This window comes from Pollicipes pollicipes, unplaced genomic scaffold (genome assembly GCF_011947565.3).
Source record: "Pollicipes pollicipes isolate AB1234 unplaced genomic scaffold, Ppol_2.1 Scaffold_3216;HRSCAF=3773_pilon_pilon_pilon, whole genome shotgun sequence".
NCBI classification, from domain to species: Eukaryota; Metazoa; Arthropoda; class Thecostraca; order Pollicipedomorpha; family Pollicipedidae; genus Pollicipes; species Pollicipes pollicipes.
In genome coordinates, this window is record NW_023596251.1 from 6,693,211 (window position 1) to 6,710,722 (window position 17,512).

General features: G+C 56.7%; 1 protein-coding gene across 1 annotated transcript in view; it reads right to left on the reverse strand.

Annotated features, from left to right (window-relative positions):
* The window catches only part of LOC119091058 (protein outspread), a 110,323-nt gene that overhangs the window by 56,146 nt on the left and 36,665 nt on the right, over positions 1–17,512 (reverse strand). The window contains exons 6-8 of the mRNA XM_037213775.1: positions 13,748–13,890; positions 10,043–10,154; positions 9,570–9,700 (exon numbers count right to left, since the gene is read on the reverse strand). Coding sequence (XP_037069670.1) covers positions 9,570–9,700; positions 10,043–10,154; positions 13,748–13,890 — 386 coding nt within the window. The remainder of the gene's footprint in view (positions 1–9,569; positions 9,701–10,042; positions 10,155–13,747; positions 13,891–17,512) is intronic.

A 17,512-nucleotide genomic window follows, 5' to 3' on the forward strand; every position in this document is an offset into this window, starting at 1 on the left:
CTACAGCAAGACGCCCCGTAACATCAAGTTGATCCAACCTCTCAAGCGAACCTCCTGACACAGCATACCAACGGCCTGAGAACGGCAGACACAGCATACCAACAGCCCGAGAACAGCAGGCATGGCATATCAACGGCCCGAGAACGGCGTACACAGCATACCAACGGCCCGAGAACAGCAGGCATAGCATACCAACGGCTCGAGAAAGGCATACACAGCACACCAACGGCTCGAGAACGGCAGGCATAACATATCAACGGCCCGAGATCGGCAGACACAGCATACCAACGGCCCGAAAATGGCATACACAGTATACCAACGGCCCAAGAACGACAGACACAGCACACCAACGGCCCGAGAATGGCATACACAACATACCAATAGCCAGCGAACGGCATACACAGCATACTGATAGCCCGAGAACGACAGACACAGCATACCGACGGCCCGAGAACGGCAGACACAGCATACAAACGGCCCGAGAACGGCAGACACAGCATACCAACGGCCCGAGAACGACATACACAGCATGCCAACGGCCCGAGAACGACATACACAGCATACCAACGGCCCGAGAACGACATACACAGCATACCAACGGCCCGAGAACGACATACACAGCATACCAATGGCCCGCGAACGGCGGACACAGCATGCCTGGCGGCCCAGTGGACCAGCTCTAGCAGCAAGTCAGGCATGTCGCCAGGCACTTACCCGCCGCACCAGCCGAACACAGGTGGGGATGACCAAGGGGCCATAGCTAAACGTCACGGCGGCTGACATCGGCCACAGGTCGGCAGACTCCGGGACACGGGCTCGGGGTCAGCGGGGTCCCCGCTTCGGCGGCTCGGGACGGCCCGGCGCCCACAATGGCGGCGACGTGACCGAGAAGCGGACACGCAACGGCCCGGACGCTGCACGAAGCAGCCGCCAGTGCCGGGCAGCGAGTCCGGGCACCAGGCGGCTCTGAATGCCACGGAGTCGGGCCGCCCGACACGGTCTGAAACCTGTCCGCTGTCTGCTTCACGGCACGCGCCGCCCACCAGCGGACGCCGCGGTCGGAGCTGCCTCGTGCCTCGACTGGAGCTGTGGCAGCACGCTGCAGCACACCGACTGCCAAGGCTCGGCCCGCCGGAGCTCGTGCAGAGAGCGGGGGGGGGGGGTTACAGGCCGGTGCACCCCTCCCCTCCCCAGTGTCACGACTCGGCAGCGACCGGGTCAGTCGCCCCTCCCTCACCCGCGACCCTGCAGCCGCGGTCACGCGGTAATCGGACAAACGTGCCGGCCGCCAACGCCTCCCGACCACCCGATTAGTGGATGACGTGCGAAGCGGGCTCACGATGCCCTACCGAACAGCTGACCGCCGTTCGGACAGACACCGCCGCGTCGTCTTCTGCTGTCTTCTGCAATCAGCGCCGCCAATCAGCGCGCGCAGCGGGTCACTGCGGCGCCGGACGCCGCGATTGCCGATAGAGGTCGCGCCGGCGCCAAGCGGCGGGCAAGGTGACCCCGCGGTCAGCCGTGTAACGGTGAGGTGGGGCCGGCACGTGCCAAGACCGGGCCCCACAGCCAATAAGGGCAACTGTGCCGCGGCCGCTGTCAGACCGTTGCGCCGTGCTGACCGGTGATGCCGGACTCGATGGCCACGGTACCGGCTGGTGACGCATGTCTGAGAGCCGGTCCCATGCCGGGACACTTCGCCACCACCGCGCCGGCGGTCGGAACCTCCGCTGAACCGGCGGCTACGGCGCGGCGCAAAAGCAGGCAACGAGGGGCTTCGTGGACGCCAGTGCACGTCCCCGGCGCTGAACACAGCGGCAGCCGGTACCAGTGCCGGCACGCGTCACCGCTACCGGCGCTGCGCCAGCACCCGCGGGCTCGGCACCCCAATCGGCGACTCGGTACGGGGCCGGCGGTCACTGCAGGACACGGAACCGGCGGTCACTGCAGGACACGGAACCGGCGGTCACTGCAGGACACGGAACCGGCGGTCACTGCAGGACACGGAGCCGGCGGTCACTGCAGGACACGGAGCCGGCGGTCACTGCAGGACACAGAGCCGGCGGTCACTGCAGGACACAGAGCCGGCGGTCACTGCAGGACACAGAGCCGGCGGTCACTGCAGGACACGGAGCCGGCGGTCACTGCAGGACACAGAACCGGCGGTCACTGCAGGACACGGAGCCGGCGGTCACTGCAGGACACGGTACTGGCGCCGCCGTCACGGCAAGGCACGGCACTCGGGTCGCCGCCGTCTCCAATGTGACCTTTCGCCGAGCCGAGTGGACGGGGCGAAGCGACAGAGGACGGCCGGCGCCTAGCCGGGCGGCTGGCGTCAGTGACCATGTCGGACCGCTGTCCGCTGGCCGGCCAGCGGCCCTGACATCCGTGCCGAAGACTGGGGGACGGGCGGCCAGCTGCCGCCCACCAGGCATGCCAGGCGGCCTGCTTCAGTCGATTTCTGAGAACCCGAGTGAACTCCACAGCTATGGCCACTTTTATCGCACGAGCGGGAAATACGACCCGACCGCCTTTTATCGCACGAGTGGGAAAGACAACTTGATCGCCTTTAGCGGAATCCCATTTTGTTCGCGGAACTCGTAAAACAACTACAGGAGGAGGACACATTAGTACCGCTAGATTTGCAGTTTCTCAGACGTTTGACCTGAAACCGTAGAGCACAAAGCACGTCCAAATCGCAATCATTTGGGTTAACTCCATTACATAGTACGTTAAGATAAAATTCAAAGATCAGATGTTACCTAAAGTTCACGTAAGATTAAGATCAATGCCGTTAGGATTCCACTGAAAGCACGGCATCCGATCAAGTCGATACCGTTACACAGCGTCTGTCACATCCGCTTCAGACGTGGAAGGTCCCGGGTTCGAGCCCGGACACAGAAGTATTTAGGACACCTGTGCCCATGGCACGGTACGCCAATCGGCCGACCGTGCAGTCGTAACTTCCACCATGATCGGGCGGCCCAAACACGGGGGGCACGCGCTGCCCCGAGAGCGGCGCGTGAACGCCCTCAGGCAATCCCAAAGCCAACGGCCAGCCCCCAGCGCACGGCGCGACCCAGACGCGGGCGGGCCACGGATGAGTGCATCGCCACAATGCGTGGTGCGCGCTGGTGCCAGACGGTAGCGGCGCCGAGGCAGCGGAGCGCAGTTGCCCTCCCACGGCCGCCTTCGGCCGGGACGGGGCGACACTCCGACCGAAGCCCGCCAGGGAGCCACCCTCGTCTGCAGCTTCTGCTCGGCATCATGGTGCTTCACGATTTCCTTTGTTCTTCCCGACCGACATCTTTTCTCCTCGGTGCCGCATTGCAACGAGTCGAGGCTAGCCCAGCAGCACCACAACAAGCTAGACTGCCAGTCACTGGTCAGAGCACAAGCCGGGTACCGGCGCCGGCGCCGCAGACCAGTCCCTGGGATCAATGGGCTCCTGTTCACCCTCACCACACAGCTTCCGGGGTGATAAGGCGCGCTGTACAGAACACTTCAGCACCACACTGCAGCAGTGGTCGTGGTCATCGCTTTGCGCTGCGGTTCTGTTCCCTTCATGATGAGTCCACTCGCTGTGGCCTGATCATGAGAACACATCTTCATTGATCAGAGCGACGACCCTCTGACCTGATCGATGGCCTGATCACTAACGTGAGCCAAACTCACAAAACAACAGAGCAACAATTAACTCTGCCATGCCCCACGAGCAGTGGGACCCAAACCAACCAAACCACGCTCCACGCAGCAAAAACCCATCCGCATCACTACCGGACGTGACAACGGCCGGGAGCAGTCGCGACGCCGTGGACCATTCCGTTCACAATTCCGGCGCGGGCTATTCAGCTGCGACGCACAATGGGGCGCCTTCCCCGCCCGCCCACTTTCCATCGCTGTTTACGAGCCGCTAGCCGGCGCTTCTCGCGTCAACCACCCCTGTTTTTGCTCGCGCGCCCGCTTATCGGAGGATTGACTGGCCGGCGTGTTTGATGGCCGCCGCAGTTCTTGCCCGCGTGCCTACCGTCAAAGTGAGCTCATCGAGTGCTCTGTCAGGACGCTCTGACCGGCGGGGTCACTGGCGCTAATCCGATGACGTGGTCCGGCTTGTACCCGACGTCAGCGCTGGGTCAGCGCTGGTGTCGATGCGAGCTGTTCGCCGCCTTTGCGTCGCCACTGCTAGGTTGAGCGACGTCACCCCAGGTTTGGGTTCAATGGTTTGGTTGTGATGGGAAAGATTTTACGACAAGCCGCGCATGATGAAACAGTGCACCAAACCTGTACATCTGTTCAAACTAAACTGACCTCAAGGTTTGCCTTTGAAGGGGAAGGAGCTCAGAGGTCAAATTTTGTGCACCTGAATTACATCATTAAAAAATATCTTGGAAATTTGCAGTTTCTGGCCGGGACAGTGTATGACCTGTAACCTCTTATTGGAGGTCATGTCCGTGACATTTTTCTCTGCAGCGACAAATTACGCTTATTTATTGAAGAAAATGCACTACAAACGTCAGTCATAAAACCCCGAAGTGTTCTATCATGGTTCTGTTGGCTTTTGCAAATCCACGGTCTCACGGGGTCATGCTCTGACATTTGTGTTCCTCTCGTTTTTATTTTTGTTTTTCACAAATTTTCACATTGGCTTTAACCAAGCTTTGACATGTGTGACCTAATTTGACGGTCACACACCGACGTCAGACGTAGAACGCCACACCAGTCACCTGGAGTGATTATTTGGGCCAGAAAGCTTTTCCAGCGGTGGTGGTTTTCGGGCCTCGGAGGAACCTGGCATCGATGCTATTTTGCGCCCGCTCGAAACAGCCACATGTCTGCAGCGTGAAGCTGTACATGTGCTGCCAACCGTGTCCTCCCAGTTATGTGTTTGTTTTTTGTATCCAGACAGACCAATTCAACGGTGCACGTCGCACATTCGACATCACGTGACGTCTGTGGCAACGTTATATTCCTCGGCAGTACATCTCTCCAGAATTATATAAGCCTCCAGATCTCTAAGACATAAAGTATTTGGAACTCTCAAAAGCCTCTACGGCGAAAAAGGCACCAGATGACATCTAAACCTCCTGGGAAAGAGTTCTTTCACCACATGCCATCTGTTCCATCGCAGCTTGAACTATGCCTGACTTCTGAAATGCTATCCAATACTTCCTTCAAAAAGCCGCCTTCGGCGTCTCACCATCAGCCAGCTGCATTAGCTGGTTCTGGGATCGCAAGGCCATGCCCTACTTTTTGATTGGTTTAACCGACCATCGAACGACGTTGCACGTAATTGTTAGTCCTTAACTATCGCATCCTTTCTGGACCCTACGACCATGAACCATTTCCGATGCGCACCGTATCTAAGTCGCACCACTGGTGGCCGTGTATATTCACACTCTCTCTGGGCTCGCAAGAGACCGCTGTTGGTTGTCTGTGTGAGTGTTGTGGTGAAGTGTTGGTGCGTATGAGTGACCGGGAAATAGACGCTATGTTTCATAAGACCTCTCTTTGTTGGGACTCGCGAGAAAGCCTAGCAGGAGCGAGGTCTCCACTAGCATTAACTATCACGCAATCAGCCAGAGATCTGCTACAAACTGACGCAAAGTGACCCGGATTCACAAATATCCATCTGCACGTCGTCAGTCTTTAAGTTTCTTCGTGGATCACCGGAATCGTGAGCCAACCCCTCCTCAACCTATCCTTGAACGCTTGAGCCTGCATCACTGTGCGACAGTGTTATTTGTCTGTGCTGTGTGTTGTCACGTACTAACACACATGGCTATACTTACACACGCACCTACTGAGGGACAGCTTGTTGCACAAATCATGCAGGAAATCGCGCACGAATTTAGGGTTCAAGGGCATACACAACACCTCAGGACATTCATTGGGGCGGGTTCGTCAAAATTTGATGATTGGGTAAGATATATAGACAACTTTTTTTTTGCACAACGGATGATGAACGCACGCGACTTTTGGTAACCTGCACTTTGCTGGACGCAGACCCGAGTGGACCTGCAGGCGGATTTGCCTGCAGGCTTATCAATGAAAATCCTCAAAATGGCAGGGATTACAGTGCGCTGCAGGATCCGTATTACGCTCAAATGAAGTTGCGTCAAGTTGAACAGCATTCTGGAGAGCTCGCGCAAAATTTTTCGGAGGGGCTTCAGGCGATGGCATCTGAGGCTTTTGACGATGTGTCTGGTCCCCAGGTTCAGCGTTTTCTGGTGAAGTATTTCAAAAAGGAGTGACTGACGATAGGTTTGCCCGTGGCATCATTCGTAGACAACGTTCCACACTCCAGGAAGCAGTTAATTTTGCGTGTGTGGAACAACAAACGGACCGCACTTTTGAAATGTGAAGAGGAAGCATATGCCCCACTGAACCAGTGGATATTGACATTATCCGTAACGTACGTGGAGCTGGAAAAGTTGAAAAATAATGAGAGTTACTTAAAGAGCTAAGCTCCAAATTAGACAGTCTCAAAACGTTTGTCAGTTTCAAAACAGAACGCGCCTCCACACTAACCAAAGGGTCAAGGTCATCCGCAAAATTGATGATATATACCTCGAAATGGACCGCCTCAGAGGCAACCACAAACTTTTGCACAATCACGTCAAGTCAGCCGTCTCAGCGGTCGGGATTCGCGCGAATCCTTATAAAACCCCAGACACTCCGATGTGCTGGATATACCTGGGCAATCGTAAAACGCATTCTGTTGTAGATACGGGCACCGACATCTCCCTTATTTCCCGTGAAGATTTCGACAGCATCTCGCGCAAAAAAATGTATATGAGCTTTCAACAACGGACTTCACCCCCTTCAATCCGTTTCTGAACATAGGTTTAAAACTTTTGGAACTGCTAGTCTTCCGAAAGCGATCTCAAAGTTTAATAATACATTCCAGTTCCAGATTGCTGAAGCTCAAAACCACTGCATTTTAAGAAACGATTTTTCCAGTTTCTTTGGTGCAAAATTACCTTTGGCAAGAAGACTCCCAGCATTCATATAGCGTCATTCCTCTAAGCCCTCAGCGTCTTGCATGTCAGTCAGTGCCATCTCCAGTCCAGACCTCTCAGAAGACAATCAGTCCCGCGCAGTCTTACGTAGGACGGCCCGCTTTCATCAAGAGCGTACAGGCTTATAGAGCAAGACTGCTTCATCGAACCGCTGAGCAACGCTCCATATCTCAGTGAACAGCCAGGAGTTTTTCTAATGAGTACTGTGGGGTGTCAGAATAGCAGTGGACGCATCTTGACTGTCCTGGCTAATAGCACAGCCAGAGACCACACTTTGCCAGCCCGAAATACTACAGGCGCTGCTGAAACGTCAGAAGGAGCCCAAATCAGGAGCATAAAATAGATGACGACTCAGGACATCAGAAGGTCGCTCTGCATTCTACTTACAAAACTCAAAAGGCTGATCTTTCCCACATCCCTAGCTATGAAAAGCAGAAGACTGAAAACTTGTTGGACAGATCTTCGCATCTATTTATCCGGAGCGATTTGGATACTGATCGTAGATCTAATAACGATTAAGATAAATACAAAGGCTCATCCTCCTGTAAATCAAAATTCTAAAAGGCTTCCTTTCAGTCAGAAACAAACGGTTGAAGGCCGCATAAATAAACCGCTCAAGGCTGAAATCATTCAACGTAGTCAAAGTCCATGGCCTAGCCCACTGGTCATAATTGACGAGAACGATGGAGAAAGAAGATACTGCGTGGATTACAGAAAGCTGAACCAAGCAACTGTGAAAATCGCCATCCACTCCCTCGCATCGACGACATCCTCGCCTCGCTTGAAGGATCAAAATACTTCACCTGTTTGAGCCTAAAAAGTGGTTATTGGCAAGTTGCTATAGATCCCGATTTTATACACAAGACTGCTTTCACTTGTTTTCTATGTTTGCATACCTTTTCTGTCCTTCCATTTGGTCTCTGCGATGCCATAGGACTATTTTCTCAGCTTAAGGTTTCGGCAGGTACACAACATGTATTTGCAATAGCGTACATTGATGACATCATAATTTTCTCAAAAACCTTCGAAGAGTATCTCAGTCACATTGAAAGTGTTTGGACGTCTTCGCAGTGCAGGCGGGCGGCTTAAAATGTCAAAATGTGAGTTTCTGAAAACAGGAAGTTAAACGCTTAGGTCATATGGTTACGCCAAACGGGATCAAGCCAGATCCTGGTAAAGTAGAAGTCAATAGAGACCTAAATCACCCCTGCGACGTGAAATGCTTTCGTTCCTTTATTGGTATGTGCTCGTATTATCGCCGATTCATTCCAAATTCTACGAAAATCGCAAAACCTGTCAAGGAACTAGCGAGGAAAACAGACACTTTTATAGCAACGCAGCATATCAAAAAGCCTTCGAAAGTATTCACAAAGCTCTCATTGAAGCTGCTGTGCTAGCTTGCCCAGATACCTCAAAGCCATATAAACTTTACACAGATGCGTCACACCACGCCATTGGTGCTGCTCTCGTGCAGGACACGGAACAAGGCGAAAGAGTAGTTCAATATTTTTCACATTAGTTGAATGCTGCACAACAAAGTTGGCCTGCAACAAGCATACGCAATTGTTTACGGCATTCAAAAACTGAGACACAACTTTCCTCACTCAAAATTCACCGCAGCGACTGACCATAAACCCTTAAAACATGTTTTACCCGCCGAATGAGAAATGCAAGAATCCAACGCTGGGCCATCATTCTCGACGAATATGGCTGCGATGTCCAGTATATTACCAATGAAAGGTTGTTTTGGAATCTGCATGTTTTGCAGAGGAGATCGTTCTTTTCGCAATTTTCGCGTGTTTCAGGTTGCGCGAGTTTTCAAATACTGAACTACGTCTCTGTACATGTCAGGCCAATAACAGCGCGAACGGAGTTTACATGTTTTGTCGATGTCTAGATAACCACCAAAATATCCTGAATGGGTCTCTTTAATGAGAGAGTTTTGGAGGATAGTGCGGCAGTCGGCGGCCCCGGTGTCGACGATAAGCGAATTTAATATGCCAGGAGGTATTGATTAACATACGCTATCAGATCAACATCAGCTGCATTGAGACAAGGCCGCCGTTGCGATGTCATGCCCCTGATTTCCGGAGGGCACAGCTGGGAAGCGGTGTGTTTGGCCACATAATCAAAACTCGCCGGATACGCTCGTTTAAATAGTGCCTCCGTGTACGCTGTCTGTGGGCCGTTCAAATAATGCCTCCGTGTACACTGCCTGTGGGCCGTTTAAATAGTGCCTCCGCGTACACAGCCTGTGGGCCATTGCTCGGACGAGCAGTCCCCGCTCATCATGCCGTCAAATCACAGGCTCAACGGCTTCCCTGCTTACAGCAAGCCAACCTGAAGCCAACCAAGCATGCAGGAGCGGGGGAGGGCTTGTGCCCTGACATGTGCAGCACACCAACTCGAGCCTGCTGGTGAATACCACCAACTGGCCCCAGGTACCCCGTTTATCAGCGGCAGCGCGAGGCATCCCAATGTGCTGGGCTCTCCGCACCGCGGGTGGGAACAGAAGGCGCCAAATCAGTGACGTCAGAGTGGGCGGCTCACCTTGCTGTGCTCTATGCTCTGCAGGTAGGAGAGGGTCCGTGTGGGCCGGGGCCGCGTCAGCGAGTCTGCGATGTCCTTCAACTTCTCCTCCCGCTTGATGGAGTAGTCGGTCAAGTAGGCACTGTTGCCGTCTGAGGGCACACAAACAGAGACTTGAGTCCCCCACCCACTGACTGAGCATGGACTGGTGGAAGGTGCTTTGGCAAGAGCTGTCAAGCGTGTTGCTCGACAGGAGGCGTATCACATCACACGCAAATGCGGAGAACACCTGCATTATTTGCGTAAGCGGCATTCAGCACGTAGAACACAATGTCCCCGACAATTTTTATATTCTCTTCATTTGTCATGAGCAAAAAAATGTGATCCGAAGTGAATAGCCCAGCCAATTCACCATATCACAACCAAAACACGTGAGCGAAGCACAAGCTCGCCCAAGACAGAGCCCTGGCGGGCTTCCTGGATACTGAGCTTGCCTTGTTTGACGGTAGATGGCAGCAGCACACTGGGGCGCGGCGCTACGTTCAGATCTGGCGACGCAAGGCTGTCGATCATTCGCTTCGGAGGCTTGTCCTCGCTCAGGAGGTTCTGAAAGCGCCCAGAACCCGCAGCTGAGCACACATCCCAAGTTAACTGTCCAAGGAAGTGGGCACCCGATCATTCGGACCTTCACCGGCGGCTGCGCGTTGCTGTCACGAACAACATCCACAGCGTAATGTTTCAGAGGCCCTGGCGTACACACACGACAATAAACACAGCGTACACTATGATTACAAATTTTGTACAACATTTCTATCGCGGGAACTGTGAAGCTGGATGTCGGGCTCGAAAAGCTCGAAAAAGCCCGGAAGCTCAAGAGCACTGCCGGCGGCACGCAGGCACATGACCAGCGGCCGGCTCCTGCCGCGGCCGCGCTCCGCACTGCTCCCCGGTCCCCAACCGACCACGTGACGGCAAGCAACGCGCAGAACCACGGCCAAGACTGGCTCGATCGCAACACACGGCGATTTCTTCATGGGAGCATCAGAAGCCGGACACGAGCGGAGGCGCCCGCGCTACGCGACGCACGTTCCCTCTCAGGCGAACGGCAACTGGTCGTGTTTTAGTCGGCAGCGCTCAGAACAGCTCAGCGTGCGGTGACACTTGGTCTGTACCGCACACGTTACGCCACGGAGGTGGCGGGTTCGAGTCTGGCTTCCTGCCCGCGTTTTTGATGGTTGGGAGGCAGTCTGGTGGTGGGCAACAGCCGAAGCCGCACTCCACTGCCGCAGCTCACGTGAAAAAAGAGTAATCCATTTTCATTACCAGCCTCGGCAAGTGAACAGCCGGCTGAGCTCTATTCGTCCATGTTTATCCGCGAGAGGCCCTCTCAGCGTATCAGGCGCTGCCATGCTGCTGATGACGCCAAACTGAGACAACTGTCAACAGGCGCAGCCGAACATATCCACGCACGCAAATATCCGGAGCTGTCCGAGAGGACAGCCAGGGTTAGTTATTGCCTTTAGCCGCTACTGCTAGCGACCCTTCGGTTTAGGTGCCTTGGCGCCCAGCCAGCTGGCTCTTCCCTAGCCGTAAAAGCTCCCTGTTTTTACATCCCCGCGCCAGAAAAATTCGGCCGTAAAACGCCTCTTTTTGTCTGCCCTTACCAGGAAACTGAGATCTGGTGCGGACATGAACCCAGCTCGCGCGTGCCCTGCTCGCCGTCAACGCCCCGACCCTGACGCCGCCACCCGCGACCGGAGCCCCGAGCCGGACACGGCCGGTCACGCGCCCGTGCTGCCGCCTGCCGGCCGCCGGGCGAACCAGCGTCGCCCGTTTAACGGTCTCGCACCATCCGGCCGTCACATTGCAAGCAGAGCGCGGGGCGGTGAGCGGAGGGCTGCCTCCGCTCGGAGGCCGGATGACGTCATCGATAAGGCGGGATGACGTCACCCCGCCGGTCCCGGCTGCGTCGATGCCCTCAACGGATAACACGATAACGAATGCCTCTGCCGAGTTAGATGCTCAGTTTTCCTCGATGGACTCACTGCACCTTCATGATTATCTTTCTTTTATGGTCGTCATACTTGGCCTGGCGATTTGCATTGACAGCCTGCGTCAGGATCTTCAGGACTGTTGCAACGCCGCAAAAAACACGGGTCACACCCCAATTTTTTAGTTCAATCTTTCCATGCTTATCGCAAGGTTGATGCTGCGCGCTCGCGAAAAGTGGAAGAGGGCAGTGCCCTCTCGTTCTCACGCCCGCGGTTGTTTCAAACTTATTTTCTACTTGCGGGCAATTCTTACAACATAACACGTTTAACTCTACAGTCAAAACACATTCAAGAGGTTCTGACATCAGCTGGCAGTAACAAGCGCCACACGATTGATTGATGACAACCAATGTGCTACGCACCTCCTTTCGTACGCTGAACACTGCTGGTGGCGTGCTCCAATTCAGTGTGACGTGAATTAACGTGATTGTCACGGCGCCCACAATTTCGCTATGTTCGTGATTTCGTGATTGGTAGCATCAAGAAAATACATACACCAAAACAAAAGATCGAGATATTGCTTAGAAAGGGCCATTCTAGCGGGCATCGAGACATCGGCTGGTAAGGATCCCCACCACCAGCGCTGGTGGCGCGGAGTCCAGCCGCCGCTCCGAGTCTGGCGCGCCAGTGGCTGGTACGGATCCCCACCACCAGCGCTGGTGGCGCGGAGTCCAGCCGCCGCTCCGAGTCTGGCGCGCCAGTGGCTGGTACGGATCCCCACCACCAGCGCTGGTGGCGCGGAGTCCAGCCGCCGCTCCGAGTCTGGCGCCAGTGGCTGGTACGGATCCCCACCACCAGCGCTGGTGGCGCGGAGTCCAGCCGCCGTCCGAGTCTGGCGCGCCGGTAAGCACCACGTGTCGCGGTGTCTGCCCGCACCAAAGGGCCTCCTTCCCGCTGTGGGGGATGCGGCAGCCAGGTGGCGGGGTGCCTCCGACATCAGAGGCAGCCAGCCGGCGAGACAGCCAGGTGACGAGATGCCCCCGATGGGAGGCAGCCAGCCGGCGAGACAGCCAGGTGACGAGATGCCCCCGATGGGAGGCAGCCAGCCGGCGAGACAGCCAGGTGACAAGATGCCCCCGATGGGAGGCAGCCAGCCGGCGAGACAGCGTCGCTCGTGATGTATAATGCTGGGGGCTTCCCCTTCGCCTCGTCACAGCGTCGTTCGTGACCTATAATGTCGTCACAAACGGCGCATCGCGAGAAACGAAGAGCAGCTAAAAAAGGACCAGGTCTCAATCGGCGGAGTGCCACAGCTCCACCCAAGCGAGGCGGTCCGGCGTCTCGTGCAGTGATCTGAACGTTCGTGCGCCGCCGGCGCCGGAATAACCCCGGCCGCGGCCTTCACAGCACGCTCCGCCAAGTCTGGCAAGGTTCCGCGGCCGGCAAGCCACCTCTGACATGGCGAGACAGCAATAGGGAGAGCGAAGTGATGAGAGGAGGGCGGGGGGGGGGGGGGGCGTGCCGGAGAGGAGGGGTAATTGTGTGCGACGGGGGCAGAGAGCGACACAGAGTAGCCTCCAATCCGCAAAAAAGAGGACGGGCTGCTTGGTCTGACCGGTTCACCATAAGTCAACTGACCGGTTCACCATGGTTCAACTGACCGGTTCACCATAGTCAACTGACGGGTTCAACCGACAATTGTCTGACCGGTTCACCATAACAGTCACGTGAACACTGGCCAGCATTCCTGCAGCACGGTCTGCCGCGTCGCAGTGCTGCAGCCCCTGCTATGAACAAGCTCCCTTCTCAGGGTTGCCTTGCCAAGCGAGACCACAGCCTGACCCGGCCACCGACATTAGGCCATGACTCAGTTAATAGCCTCTGCTCAGCAACAACTCCGACCTAGCATAGATTCTGGAGCGAGGACTGTGGGGTCAGGACCGCCTTATATTGACATAGTAATATGACGACTGTGGCATGCATCGGGAATGTTTCACCCGCAACGGCAAAAGATTCCAGAGTGCAAACATACATCGATCCCCTCGTCATTATGATGAGTTTACACAACGCTCTGAGCTCCCCCCCTCCCCCCCCCCCCCCACCTTGGGCGCAGCCCTCGCCCGTCTCCTCAGCAGGCGGCCGAGCGCGGGGGCGGATCTGGCGTCCCTCCCGGCGGATCTAGCGTCCCTCCCCAGCCCTCTGCCGTACCGGTGACGTCTGCAGGATCTCGGCGATGGTCTCCGACCGCGCGCGGCCCTGTTTGGCGCGCGCCTGCTTGGTCAGCCGTCGGCTGCGGCAGCGGTCCTGCGTCGGCGGCGACTCAGACGTCGGCGGGTTCGACACGTGCTTGTCTGCGGACGGAGGACGCCGGTCAGCCTTCACCTGCCAACAACTGCGCGGCAGACGTCGTCCAGAGCCCCGCAGGGCGCGGCCGATGTGGCCGGCGCGTGAGCGACCGGCAGCCACAGACGCCGGTGGGAATCGGACCCGGCTTTTTACCGTGGAAGCCCGCCGCTGTTCCGACTCATGTAGTGCGCTACATGCATCCTTGTCAGCTTGGCGACCCACGGGATGGCACCGCAGAAACGAGGTTAGCCTGTTTCAAGCGTTCCACGAAGCCAACCAGTAAATGTTGACAAAAGGGACGCACTGAGCGTGAGGGAACGGTCATTTTTCAGGGGCAACACTTGCCACTTTCTCGTTATGCGTGAGGGAACGGTTATATTTTAAGGGCTGTTCAACTGGCCGGTACACCATAGTCCAACTGACGGGTTCCACTGACAATTGCCTGACCGATTCTCCATAGCAGTCGCGAGCAACACGGGCCACGATCACATTACACGTGGGGGGGGGGGGGGGCGGTTATATTTCAGTGGCAACACGGGCCACTATCTCATTATACGTGAGGGGATGGCTATATTTCACGGGAAACACGGGCCGCTATCTCATCATGCGTCGGGCCCGAGATGTGACTGACGGTTGGTTTGACTGCTGACTTTTGAGGGTCGCTCATGAGATGTCAGTTGGAACCAGGGAGAAAGCGAGCGCAGGGGGATAGATCAGTTCAATGCGCACTGATGGAATGTTTCCGTCCAACGCATAGCAATGCTTTGTTAACCAAAGCCCCGCCGCTAGGTTCAAAGCTACAAGCCCTTTGTGACGTCACAGGCCAGGACACCAAGCGGAACGGCAGACGGGGAGTACGGAATATGAGGCGCCGAACATGAGGCGCCTGTCTGATGCCGGTGCATCTAGTAGTGTTTATTTTCGAGCGAACGTGAGACATCCATGGGTGGCAATCATCCAACTGTGTACCTGGCGCTTGGTACTGCATAAAGCCGCACATGGGTGAGCAAGGTCGCAAAACAGCTGGCAGGCTCGAGAGCGTGGGACAGAAGGGTTTTCCGACGCGCAGCAGCGAGTGCAAAAGGCAAACAGCGGCTGAAGGCTGCCTTGGGTCGGTGTGGAGATGACAGCGATGCAGTTTTTCCATGAAAACGAGCGCCCCTATGGCTGGCAATTACGAAGGTAAGGACGCGACGACTGCCGGTAGATAAAGGCAAGCCGGGGTGTCAAAGGCTAAAAGACAACGCCAAGCCCAAGAAGGTGTGACATGAGGTTTTCTTACACAGAAGAGGGAGAGCAAAAGGTCGAGAGCGGAGCGGAGAGAGAAATCGTCGCCTGCACGAATCATCCGCTCATTGACCCGTCGACAAACACTTACCGAACTGGGTCAACAACGGGACAAGCACCCACACCCCCAGTGAAAGGAGAACCGAACAGCGTCGAAATTGGCGAAAACATGAAAACAGCCAGCCGTCGTCCCGCGACGACCGGCGCGTCGGCGCGTGATGTGTCACAACACAGTAATTCTGATCGCGGAGACCACGCAAACATAAATCAGCACGTAATGAGCCAGCTGTGAAGCGGAAGCCGACCATTGGCCGTCTTCAGGCCGGCTGCGGCGCACCGTCCGAAGGGTGGTGTTTCCCACTGGCTGGGGCGCGGGCCGCGGGTGCGTGCGAACGCCAGCGCCGCCGGAGGCCGGCCTCTCTCCCACAGCGGGCCCCGGCCGCCCGCCGGCCCGCGCTCTGCCGCGGGACGCACGCATCCATCACCCTGCCGACGGCCGCCCTGTAATTGGTGCGTTTACGTGCGGCATGCGGCAGGTCGGAGCGGGCGGCAGAGCGGCCAGCGCCGTATTTGGGCCGGCTCGGCCGCCTACCTCACTCCGGCCCGTCCGCTTGGTCAGTGTTCCCTCCCCTCCTCGCCGCTAGGCCGCCGTCCAGGCACGGACGGCCACCGCCGTCACCCTGACCCCGTGCTAGGTCACCTCCTCTCTCCTCAGACACCGTTCCCGGACACTGTCGTCAGCCCCGCCCGTCCTACCGGGCCACGCTGTCCTCCGCGACGGCGCGGTCCGCTGTGACGTCATCACCGACCCGCCACTTCGCAAACCCGGCCGCCGCCCGCTGGCGCTGGAGCGGCCGCGTCGGCCGGCGGCGCGCCACTACCGGCGAGGACGGATCCGGTGCCGGGCTAACAGCCGTTGGCAGTTGGTCCGCCGTGCCATTTAAACCAGACGCGGCGCGTCGCCGTAGAACGCTGGTTCAGTGAGCGGCGGCCGACGGACGCCGACGCCTCTAAATATGCGCCACGACAAGGCCGCCGCCTTAGAAAGCGCGCCGGACCGCGCGGCGCGTGACGGATAGTGTGGCGCGCCGCCCACAGCGTCCACTTCAGGAGGGCCTTGTAAACAAGATAGCGCCCGGCCGGCTCTGGCGGACGCGCATGACGCGGGAAAGATGGACTTCTCGGACTCGGATACGGAAGCAGGGCTTAACCAAACGACTCTCTGGATAGGTCACCTCGCAGCATCACAGAGACAGGCGGCGGGGTCCTTCGATCTCGCATGAAACAGTGCAGACCTAGACGTCACCGGAGGGGATGCAGCGGGCTACCTCGTCCCCCCTCCCCCCTCTTAGGTTTCAAAACTATGTGAGGAAACTGGGGATCCGTTAGTGTTTCCCGGCTCAACACGCTTTTCATCCACCTACGTACATTTAGCCGCCAGCCTACAGTCCTAGCTCAGCCACTGCATATACCAAACAGCAAACATTGCACAATGAGCCCGACAAACCAGGCGACACAGCAAGCAGACAGCACACTCGGAAGCTGCCAGCACCGCTGGGTGCTGCCGCATTTGCAGGGGGCAGGCGACGCCCCCCCCCCCCCCCTCCCCCCTCCGTCACGACGTTCGACAATCTTAAGTGCCATCCTTGTGACCCTGTATGGGACAAAGGCTACAAATCGGACAAGCCAGTAACTCACTTTGAGCCTGGTGACCCCTGGGTTACCGGGAATGATAGAAGAGGTTCCGGACCATTAATACTGAACACCCGTCCATGACATTTTCGCGAAGAACTGTGAGGACATCGCGGATCAATCATGCGACATAAAAACAACAGACAGGCTGAGTGGAGCTGAGAGAAGCGAGGTGGACACGTTGAGGGCACCTGAGAAAAGCGAGGGGGACACGCTGAGCGGAGCTGAGAGAAGTGGGGGGAACACGCTGAAGGCAGCTCAGAGAAGCGAGGGGACACGCTGAGGGCAGCTCAGAGAAGCGAGGGGACACGCTGAGGGCAGCTCAGAGAAGCGAAGGGACACGCTGAAGACAGCTCAGAGGAGCGAGGGGGCGGGCAGTCTCCCAAGTCCTAGAGATTTAGCGTTATGTCTGCGGTGACGCGTGAATGTAAAAGAATCAGGGTCAGATCTGAGCGCAAGCGTACGGAGGTACCTGCGCTCCTTCGTGACCAATCACACGGGACAATGCGCTCTGACGTCATCAGGAGAAGCCCGCCTGCAATCGGCTGAAGATAACGCTTGCAATGAAAAAGTAGCGTACAATAGATACCGCGTATAGTAGAAAGCAAAATGCGGATAGTACCGGTATGCATGAAAAGTACACAGGAC